This window comes from Copadichromis virginalis, linkage group LG11 (genome assembly GCF_057382275.1).
Source record: "Copadichromis virginalis isolate Kocher_CV1m ecotype Utaka linkage group LG11, C_Virginalis_male_GT1.1, whole genome shotgun sequence".
NCBI lineage: Eukaryota > Metazoa > Chordata > Actinopteri > Cichliformes > Cichlidae > Copadichromis > Copadichromis virginalis.
Window position 1 is genome coordinate 20,823,912 of NC_140628.1, and position 11,781 is coordinate 20,835,692.

Below are 11,781 nucleotides of genomic sequence, written 5' to 3' on the forward strand. Positions count from 1 at the left end.
AGGAAAGACTAGCATCCCAATGTAGGATACATGGCACAAGATTCATCGTCGAGGAACAACAGCAAGGATTGACTGCAACGAGAAAACAAAAGGTAACAACTGAGCCTCCATTAACTTTGATTATTGCTGCTTTATGTCTGTATGGATAGAGCTATGCAAGGTAACATAATAATTCTATTTTAATTTTAATTATTGCCATATACAATTACTTACTTTCTTCTCTGCTTCACAATCTGGCACTACCAATGTTGGTCATTATTTATGGCTCTTTTAGTTTTGGGGGAAAAAAAGAAACCTGATGTGACTGACTACAGAAGTTTACTGAGTTCAAAAGGACGTGCCGTTTCAACTGCTGTTGAAGTAAGTTCAAGGTAAGAAAAAAATGCAGTGTTTGACCAGCTGCTTACAAATTGTCACATATTCATTTCTGTGCTGTTCTAGAGTTGTCACTAAGTAAATAAACAGTAATCGTCCAAGCAAGGATTTTGTAGTCGTCAAGAGGAAAGCGACCTTTTAGGATAAACAAATCAGCTGTATTTGTGATCATCTAAATATTACTGTTATCATGTATATGACACACTGTGCTATCAGCAACATCAGAATGGTGTGACAAGTTCGATAACACTTCACTAGGACATGTCGCAGCGGGAAGATGCCTCCCAGTGTGGTGGGGTTGTGGTTGAGTTCGAGTCTGACAACATCCGGGATGCAAAAGCTGAAAAAGCTACGCGTATACCAGGTGAACTCGAATTAAAATCCAATTAGAATTTGTGCAGTGTCTTTGTAGCCAATGGAATATCTGCTTATTTGATTTGATGCATTTCCTTTTAAGGTTCAGCTCTTATCTACCTCAGGGGTCCCAAGTTTCTCATCTATGTCAGTGGAGCATTATCAATGTGGGTAAGAATCATTTCCTGAAGAAACATTCGTGGGGCAATAGGTAAGACTTCGCAACTTAAAGGACTGCAAGGTAGTCTCTTTACACTGTGTCACAGCACACTGATGAAAATATTGCAACACAACACACGATGATGACTTTTCTCATGTGTTAAACAGGGCGACCGCATGTGGCACTTCGCAATCTCTGTGTTCCTGATTGAACTGTACGGCCGTAACTTGCTGTTGACTGCGGTGTTTGGATTGGTGGTGGCTGGGTCAGTTCTCATGTTTGGGGCTTTGATTGGAGACTGGGTTGATCGCAATCCTAGGAATAAAGGTATGCACAGCAATCTCATACCCATATGAAAATTCTAACATGTAATATAGCGAGGTACAGTGATAAGAGCTCAGTGGATTTCAATCTTGGGCCAGGAAATTTGCTGGTTTCCTATCCCACTAGGAGGTGAATTGCTATTCGCCAGATGTCTCAAGTGTAAACCTCCTGGCACAAGGTTCATAGCCACTGACTCGTATCTGTTATGACTAGCATTCGTTTTTTACAACCCCCATAAAAAAAAAATGCATATTTGAAATTCGTTTTTTCCATCTTCTATTTTAGTTGCACATGCATCTCTTTTCGTTCAGAACATCTCGGTGACAATATGTAGCATTGTGCTCATGTTGGTGTTCTCATACAAGCAAAGGATTGAACAGATCTGGGATGGATGGCTTACTGTGAGTAGACACTACATACTTGCTACAACACAATCGCTGTGTTTCGGTTATATATACTTGATATGAGTACTACACAGAGAAGTCATTGCTGTTGTTGTCCCCTCTGTCTCGTGTCCCTGTTGTCTCTGCCTCTGAGCTTGTGGCTACTCTGTGCTGTCATAGTAACATGTTGCATCGCAAAACTCACACAAGGTGGTTTGTTATACGGTGGTGATCGTCCTGGCAGATGTGGCAAACCTTGCAAGCACAGCACTGACCATTGCCATTCAGAGGGACTGGATTGTGGTCATCACAGGCTACAACCGAGGTCACCTAGCGGGTGAGGACATTCAGTCTGTTAATGAATATTCTGGTTTGTATTTGAGGCTTGTCTGTGGAAGATAGATCCTCGAACTATAGAAAAGATCAGATATTGACTGGCTACTGCTTAGCTTCCGATGCTGGACACACATTAACCTCTGTGTTTGTTCCTAACAAAAGGAATGAATGCAACCATGAGGCGGATAGATCAGGTGACTAACATCCTGGCTCCACTAGCAGTGGGACAGGTCATGACCCTTGCCTCCAACGTAGTTGGCTGTGGATTCATCCTGGGCTGGAACCTGGTGTCTCTAATTGTGGAGTTCTTCTTCTTGTCACGGGTTTATCGCATCGTCCCTGCTCTGTCAGCCAAACCACCATCGGTTGCAGTGGATCAAGCATATCTCCAGAGGATAGAGAGGAAAAGGTTACAAGGTATGAACTGTTCATTGGATCTTTTTCATAGATCAAAAAGGGAATCCAATCTAGCAGTGCCTTAAACCTGTATTCTTTCTAATAGAAGAAAAACTACTTTTGCAAAAGATTTGGGGTGTCTGAAAACAGCCCTTACATCCCCATTAGTGTCAAAAGGGAGGATAAAGTGAATTTCTCTAGTGTGGGATTAAAAAAAGTGTTTAGGTGCTTTAGGGCAGGCTTACACTGTGAATGAGAAGTCAGTACTACAGTGTGCCTCCGTTTCTCAGTTACTTATGTTTGTTTTCAAAATATCAAGATGAGGAATCATATCTTCATGGGAGCTGCCTCTTTCCGAAAAAAAAAAAAAAAGATCCAGCACCAAAGCTTTTTGACATACATTATCTTAAAACACAGTTTTGAGTTTGTGTACAGCATCCAAATGCAAGGGTCCACATGGTATAGATTTCTGTTTGTACTCACACACATTAGCGTAGATGAACTGCGTTTGACAAATGATGTAGAGGCTAACGTGACATGGCATAGAGGGGGTGCAGAAAAGCTAGTGAGGATTAGGCCTTTAGAATTAATGAACTCAAGTGATGGATGCCATTCTTGTTTTTCATTAGGAGAAGGCAATGTTGCGCAACCTCAGGCTCTGACAGAGGGCAACTGCAATTCAAGCTTGCACCTCAAGGAAATCACCGATCTGCCGCTGTGTTTTCGGAGGTTCCGCTGGCTGGTGAGCACCTGTAAAGATGGCTGGATGGCCTACTATCGTCAGCCTGTTTTCCTCGCGGGAATGGGTCTGGCTTTCCTTTACACCACAGTGCTTGGGTTTGACTGCATCACCACTGGCTATGCCTATACTCAGGGGATAAGCGGATCTCTTCTTAGTCTGCTGATGGGCGTGTCAGCCATCACAGGCTTGATGGGCACAATAATGTTCACCAGGCTCAGGAAGGCCTATGGCCTGGTCAACACAGGCATCATCTCAAGCTGCCTCCACCTGGGCTGCTTGCTGCTGTGCGTGTGCTCTGTGTTTGCCCCTGGCAGCCCCATGGATCTCAGCTTGCTGATGCCCGACATTAGTTCCAATTCCTCTACAGCGCTTGGGATGACAGGCCAAAGGCAAAAACACACATACCCTATGATGGGAGGCAACAATCAGCCACTTCTGCCCGACCGCTCTTCTATCCACTGGACCAACAACACGGTGCTTTTTGACAATGTTCCCTCCGGCACAGCTCCAGAATCTTACATCTCCATTATTCTGCTGTTCTTGGGTGTCATTACAGCGCGCATTGGTGAGTAGACACAAATTCAGAGCTTATTCAGTGCATAGAAAAACTTATGTACAAGTGATATTGCCATTTTTAATGCCCATCTCATGTGGGCACACGGCAGATATTCCAGTAATAATTTATTTTGAATATACTGATATATAGTGATAATTATCTTTTTGAGGCAATTTAACAAAAAATAAAAATTACCTAGTCAGTCCACCAGAGAGCACTATTGTAAACTCTAAAATGTATTTCTCATTACATACAAGGTTTTTGGATATTTATTTCTATTGATGCATAGAGTTTAAATATTGGTGTAGAATATGAAATATATGTCAAAAAATACATAAATCTGCCCAAAATGTGACTTTTCTGGGTAATTTTGTTATACAAGTACAAATTTTAATCTGGTCAAATGAAATTTACTCGCAGCTGAATCAGTGCCCATCTGTTATAAAGGTCAGTTCATCTATTACTGTGTTTCAGGTCTCTGGTCCTTTGACCTGACTGTGACTCAGCTTCTGCAGGAGAACATCTGTGAATCAGAGAGAGGAGTGGTTAACGGGGTGCAGAGCTCCATGAATTACCTGATGGACCTGCTTCACTTCATTATGGTGATCTCTGCTCCGCAGCCACAACACTTTGGCATCCTAGTTATAATTTCTGTGTTCTTCATCACCACGGGGCACACTATGTACTTCCTGTATGCACATAAAGCCAAGAGAAAACGCCGCCTCGACACATAAGGAGCAGCTTACACATCCAGGCATGAGATGCTCACTAGCACTGAATCCACTCTGCACCAGTGAAATGAATGTCTCCCTCCTGATCCTTCAGCAAACTAATTGCAACACTCCAACTGTTTCTAACTCAGCCATTCATTTCAGCACAACACAGCAAGTGCCAATCCCACCTCAGCTGCTTTCACACTGCAGGGCCATGTGCCATGGCAGCAAACGAAAACTCAGGTGAAGTAGAGTGGGAGACAAGCTCTCGCTTTATGTACACAAGTCGAAGTGGCTACCATAAATGCTGCCTCCAGGGGAAATGTCCTAAGAGGACACAAAGGTTACGACTTAAGGCACCAACAAATGTTTTTGCCAACTGTGCAGAATACTTGTATACTGCAAGACTTTCAAAGAAGACGGTTAACTTCATAGCTTTTTTGGATGGGAAGGTGAAGGGACAAAGAGATGAATCTAACCATCACCTCAGTACAGATCTGCTGCTGTGAAAAAATCCTGAACGTGACACATGAAAATAAAGACAAGACAAAGCTGTACATTTTCAAGTGGCATTGATGTTACTGATCCGTCCACTTGGAAATATTCCAGGATGTCCAAAAAGGAAGATAAAGGGAACTTGATGTGAGATTGTTTCAAAGATTGTTTAAATTAAAAGGAAAGAAAAAAAAACCCCTGACAGGCAACAACAACCCCCCCCCCCGCCCTTTTTATTGGACAAAGGTGAAAGGACAAGTGTTTCTTCCCCTGGTTTGTTTCTCTGTGGATGAATCAAGCAAACATTTGCCTTTCTTTCATGCATGAAATCCTGGATTATGAATTACAACACAAACACACACAAAATATTTTATTCTAATTGCTTGTGTATTTAGAAAAATTTACATAAAAACATACTTTCTTGTCATCTCATATAAAGAGTGATATTAATAGTTTTATAGAAATCCAAAACCACCCATCTTCATCTTGGGACATGTTTGAAATCAGTGATAACTACATGTTGATAACTGCCATTAGGAATATTGTTTGACAGTTTGCTTCATTCTTTTGTAGTTCTGAAGAACTAAACATTTCCTTACCTCAGCTAAGAGCAAGACCACTGAATCCAACATGGGGATTACCCTCAGCTACTGCGTGTTTTCATATCTCATTCATGTGCAGTGGAGACAATATCAAAGTTGAATCTTTTGTCATAAAACATGCATCACATCTCAGTATTTTTGTAACATTTTCTTGTGACATTTCTGTATTGTACATTGTCATTTTTAAGACTATTTATGACAATAAAGATGACTGACGAAGATCTTTGGGCTCAGGGAAAATAAATACATGTTAAAAAAATTGCAGAATTGTGCCAAAATGTCATCTAAATACTAGGGGTGCAACGATATTCGTATCGATATTGAACCGTTCGATACAGTGCTTTCGGTTCGGTACGCATATGTATGAACAATACAACATTTGTAATTTATTTTATCAATTTTCCTTCTGACGATGCTGTCTGTGTTGAGCGCTCAGTGAATCTGTGTTCGACTACTCCGCCTAGGCTGCACTGTCCAGCGCAGATCCACTGAGCGCTCAACACAGACAGCATAGTCAGAAGGAAGAGCGCAGGGCAAGCTAGCGAGACAGAAGTTAAGCTCTCCTTGCAACAGGCAAATTGAACCTCATTCAGATCTGGCGTTTGGAATTATTTTGGTTTTCATGTGACGTATGACCCTGAAGGTAAGCGAGTCATGGACTAAAGTAAAACAGTATGTTGGATGTGCCATGCAATGCTCAATTACATTGGTGTGAACTAGTGTGTTAGCGCAGTTAGCTCGTTAACGTGTTGGCCGTCTAGCCCCATGCACGGAGCGATCGGCGGTAGCTCGTTAACGGAGATTTGCCGTGTTGTGGCGTTAAGGTCATTTCAACGAGATTAACCTGAAAGCACTAGTGGGAACACAACGAATATGACTGCACATTTACGCCGACATCATCCTAGTGCAAAGACAAGTGGAAGCAGACAAAAAAAAGCAAGCATGCTACCAGACGTTCTCCATTGACCGAACGAGCTGGCACAGAGGATGCTACCATAGGCCGTTTTTTCAAAGCTGGATGAGCGTTTCGAAAATCTTCACTCACAAGGGAGACAAAGGAACCAGAGTCAATTAGAGCACACACTTCAATGCCCTCGACAATAGCCAAGACGTTAGAGGAGACTAATCCCTCCAGTCTCTTCGGGGGCGTGGGTTCGAATCCCACCGCTGCCACCAGATGTAACGTGAGGGTTCACTAGATGGTTGGGAATCTCTCTGAATAATTAGGAACAGCAAGACGGAGACGGATAACTTTTTAGCAGCCTCTTTACTTTTTGCACACCGCAACAACAACCCACACTTCCTGTGTGCCGCCCTCATGAATACTTCACTGGCCTCTCAGAAGCCAGGAAATCTTATACTCAGATCAAAACAGGGAAAACAACCAGGTAGATATAACACATACTTATTACTTGTTTGAACATGCATGTCTAAACATTCAAACATGTAAACATGTAAATATCAAAACACGTAACCACCAAATAGCTACATAACTAGCTTTATAACCTTTGTAAACACCTCTTTGTATATCAAATTAGATTTAAATTTACTTCTACACTTTACACTACTAACTTTAGCCGAGTCATTTAGACAGCTGTTAGCACGTGATTCTCCTTATGCTGCTGAGAATATAGCCCAGAAGAAGCGGATAGTATAGCTTTTATTTTGGAAAGAGCCATTTCTCTGTAATAAACTCTCTTTTCCAAAGATGAGTGATTCCTCAATCAGATACAGGGCTCGCAATATCGCTAGCCCGACGTCCTGGAGCTAGCGATTTTTTCAGTCGGGCTACCAAAATCTTTCTCTTCCCTGCCCGTCGGGCTATTGTAGGAAAAATATATGTCAATGCTTTTGCATTCTTTCAGAAATGTAGCTGGGTAATTATGTCATTGGCATCGGTGAGCCACTGTCAATATGTGACATATTGAAGTCGCGTTTGAATTTGCGCTTGTTTTTTTGCTTTCACTTTGCAATCGTGCGAACTGTGTATAGAGAGCGACAGCACTGATCTGTGAGTGATGATAATTTGTGCACCAATTCCTCTGACATCGTCTTATTAATCGTTAGCTTACTATGCAAACATGACAAGTGAAATCTCCCGCAGCAAGCTTAAACATGTGAGAGGTTGATCGCGCAGAGAATCGCTGAGCTTATGTGAGTGAGCGTGTAAAAGCATTTCAGTTCTGCTGAGCCAAATAAGACAGGTCAGGGTGAAGAAGTGACAGCCAAAGAAAAGCTTACCACAAAACGGAGAAGTTATGACAAATCAGACTATAAGGCAAAAAGAAAGTGCAGCTTTATGGTTTCATGGACAAAAGAATTTCTGTGGCTGCGATATGATGAGCTAAATAACCAGGGCTGCACATAAGTGGTCCGCAGGTGCGCATTCGCTGTCAAAATAAAAAACACGCACAAGGGTTAGGGTTAAATTTAAAAACTGTACTTTTGAGTTAAAATATATATTTATAATTTTAATAAATGACAAATTAAAAATGCATGAACATTTTTTTGTATCGAAAAAATATCGAACCGTGACACCAAAGTATCGAACCGAACCGTGAATTTTGTGTATCGTTGCACCCCTACTAAATACATTGATTACAAACATAGTACATGACCTTTCATAAAATAAGAAACACAATTAGAAAACAGCAGCAAACATCAGTTTTAATGCTCAGTCAGAACATTAAAACACTAAAAATGTGTAATTTGTCGTCTTATTTTATCTCATTTATCTTATTTCATCTTATTTTTAAATTTTAATGAAAGAGGTTATAAATATTTGTGGATTAACCATCACAGAAACACACAAAAAATATTTTGATAACTAACAATACTGATCATTTTGGGCAGCTGCATGACTCTTACATTGAGTGGTGGTTTAATACATTTGTTGAGCACTGTTTATTGTGAAATGTAGTTGCTAGAAGGTTAACAATATTATTAATTAGCATAAACTTGTACATTAACGGTACTTGAAGTTTCTCAGTCACACATTAAGCACTGTCCTAGACTAAATGAAACATTTAATGAATGAATCCCCTTAAAAAAAGTATTTAGTGAGGGATTAGGCATAATCAATATCTGGGAAAATAAGCTACTGTTACAAAGCCACATGCAAATGTAATAGCTTTTGGTCATCAGAAGAGGTCAATGTTCCATTAAGTGCTCATCATCATGCCAATCTTGTTTCAAAAATGATTGCCTGTAATCTGTGGAGCATATGTCAAACCAATCTCAAATGATTGATATCAAGTCATCCACAGACAAGATTCCTGACACAAAGTAGAAGCTGCATGATTTTTATATCCAACTAAAAAGTGTCACAAAATACACATTTTACAGTTGTACTTTTAAGATTTTTGGTACACAAGTATGCACAGAAAGCTAATGAATAACTGCTATCTGCAGAATTCCCACTATGTAAATAAAAGGCATTTACAATAAATGAATCACTGGTCCCGAAGAGTGTCATCAAAATAGAATGTTTACATTTATATGTGTAACTTTTGCAACCATTTAAATTAAGGTTGTACTGTTTCTATCACCATCGCCGACAGTGTATGAATCAGAGATTGGAGTGATAAACCTTGGTAATGTACAGAACCTATGAAAAGGCTTCCTAAGACAACTAGCCAGGAAGAGCTCCAGTCTGGTCCAGTCTGACCTTTGCTATATTTCTTATCTGTATAAAGCAAGACTGGACTAGACTTTTGACATATATCTACCCTATACATACAATGTATCTCTGCAGATTAAGCTTGAGGATTAATGAGTACAGATTAGTCATTCATTTATGCCTGTTATACCAAGTAGCACTATCAAGCTAGCATGCCATGTGGTGTGGTCTTACCTACAGTATGAGTGGCTAATGCTAGCTGTTAAAACTACAGCTAATAAGGTTTCCTTTGTCTTCTGGTGGCAAATTAGAGACACTGCCTGGCTGCTTATGGGCTAACCATTTAGGGGAAAGACCCATGTCTCCTCTTCCTTATATATATAATGGCCAAAAACAAAAACACACCTGCTAAATAAACCGACAGACTAATAAAACGCTAAAATTTCACTCACCAAAACTGAAACAGAAACTTCTTAGATGAGCTATGCCTTACTGCAACTCTCCTCTATAAGACAGTTCAATTAAAAATGCTCCAAAAAGCACCAGCAGGACAAAAAGTGAAGCGTTCCAGTTTGGACACTCCACATAGCAGAGGTGAGGTCTAGCAGACTATGGAGACAATTGAGTCCCCCACATTTTGTGTCCAAATAAATTGGGTTAAAATAAGTAAATAATCATCTCCTTCAGAGTTGTTATGAACAGGGAAACTACTAATAGAGCCCCATAATAGATGGCCGTTTGTCCCGTTTGTGTCTTTCAGAGCAATTTTATAATAAATATAAAATTGGTAAAATCAAAAATGTCTATGACGAAAAATGGATTATACAAATGAACTGCAACACCAGGGTTTCATGTGCTGTCAGTGACTCATGATAATATTATAAGCTTTGGCTATGATTGTGATAGCATGTAAGATGATTAGAGGCCAAAGCTGAGATTATATCAGCTAAGGCCAATGACCTAATTTAGGGCTGGGCAAATAAACACATGATAGACACAAAAATGGACTTTTGCTAGAATTTTCTGAAGAGCTCTTACATTACACTACATTATTTTTAAACTCCCAAACTCAGATATAATATTTTAATTGGAGATGAATGGTTTTCATTCCAGATTGTGATAAAGAGCTCAAAGAAGAGAGGAAAGAGTTGATAAACAGCAGAGGATCTATGCTATTTGTCATAATTTACCTATTTGTCTAATGTGCAATTTTAATGTGCTTGTAAAAAAACTGCTACTAAATATTTAATATATGTGGCAGACTGTGGCTTGACTTTTGACCTTTTTGTGAGTGGCTATTGTTTTGGAAATCTCTGTAATGAACCCAAAAGAGTTTCGTCATTTGCTTTAGTCTGTTGCAGCGCTGCGCGCCTGCAGTAGAGTTCCTCCCATGGTTGTCATGGCAGTCCCTGGTTAAAGACACTAGTAGCACACAGAGCTGCCTTACAATTTTGGCTTTAGGCATCTTCACTTTGCAATTCGTTTACTTGAAAAACTGGGTCAGTGGTAGCACATTAAAACTAGGTTTGTCACCCTGGCTTTGTCCCGATGTAACACGTTCACTTTCTTCCTACAGTGGTATCACAAAAGCAAATGCGCAAAGACAGCCACATACAGTAATGTAATTAAGTCTCGTACAAACCAAGGATGTGGTCATATTAGTTCATTTACTTAGTATTTGGTAATTTTTTTCTTTTCATTTAAAAAAGATTTTAAGAGGACTTAAAGGAAGAGTTACCTATTGTAATAAGTCTAATATGTACTCTGCAGGAGGAGTGCAATTGGTGTCGTGCCAATCACTTACATTAAAAGAACAAAAAGGCCGCAGTGGAATGATAGGACTCGTCCTCACATGAAAGAGAAACACCACTTAGAGATGGGGACCTTTTCTCATTCTGCAGTTTGCTGTATCAGCAGTTTGGGATGGCAGCACAGCTGAATGGCTTTGCAAGGACCCAGTCAAGCATCACACCGCTGACAGAGGGGAAAAAAGATATAATGATAATAGATAAAATGTTGCCCTTGCCTAATGTCCTTGTTTTTCTTTGATCGATACATGTCGGGTCACACTGATCCCTCTGCAAGTTCACTAAGCACACTGACAGCAATTGCAGTTGGACATCTTAGTTGGACAACTTAGAGCTCTGTAATAAAAATGGACACTTGCAGCAATAGTCTGCAGGGTGATTAAAGGGCTTTTTTTCTTTGTTAGTTTTCTCTTCTTCTTTTTTCATTATCGTCCTATTAGAGAAACGTATAGTTTCAAATGAAGTGTCCCAAACAAACAGTTGATTAATCAGCTTCACTGGCCATAAATGAATAAATCAAAAATGTAATTATTCCCACAAAAGCTTCAAACATGCCTGGGTTTCAGATCCTCTGTATAGGTCTACTGATATTTTACACACCAACGATTGACTGAGAAATTCAATAAATCATTTGGAGATTAATTAGACTCAAAAATATTACAGAATACCGAATGTTAAATGAAGCCGTTTGTAAGTTCCCAGCATAAGTTGATCTCTTGTCTGATGAACTCCCCGAGATCCAGCCTCAATTTGCAATATATCACATAAAAAACTGGAAACTCTGTTCACTGTTCACTGTAATCAGCAGCTATCTAGATGAGTGATAAAGAGTTTTGATTACTCAAAATTCTAATGCTTGCTCCACTTTATATACAGCAGGTAAATGCTCTGATGTTTACACATCCACCTGAATATGTC

At 40.0% G+C, this 11,781-nt stretch overlaps 1 protein-coding gene across 1 annotated transcript; it reads left to right on the forward strand.

Annotated features, from left to right (window-relative positions):
• The first annotated feature begins 636 nt into the window (after positions 1 to 636).
• LOC146698468 (ferroportin) lies at positions 637 to 5,038 on the forward strand. The gene is made up of 8 exons (XM_085473584.1): positions 637 to 739; positions 833 to 900; positions 1,057 to 1,216; positions 1,499 to 1,614; positions 1,807 to 1,933; positions 2,095 to 2,349; positions 2,958 to 3,635; positions 4,101 to 5,038. The coding sequence occupies exons 1-8, from the start codon at positions 637 to 639 to the stop codon at positions 4,358 to 4,360; spliced, it is 1,767 nt and encodes a 588-aa protein (XP_085329710.1). The 3' UTR covers positions 4,361 to 5,038.
• The last annotated feature ends 6,743 nt before the right edge of the window (positions 5,039 to 11,781 follow it).

What these genes read in the sequence shown, in the direction of transcription:
- LOC146698468 (XM_085473584.1), top strand. Translation starts at nt 637, where the DNA reads ATGTCGCAGCGGGAAGATGCCTCCCAGTGTGGTGGGGTTGTGGTTGAG. An exon ending in GTGGAGCATTATCAATGTGG is followed by an intron (nt 901 to 1,056) that starts GTAAGAATCATT and finishes TGTGTTAAACAG; the next exon opens with GGCGACCGCATGTGGCACTT. An exon ending in TCGCAATCCTAGGAATAAAG is followed by an intron (nt 1,217 to 1,498) that starts GTATGCACAGCA and finishes CTTCTATTTTAG; the next exon opens with TTGCACATGCATCTCTTTTC.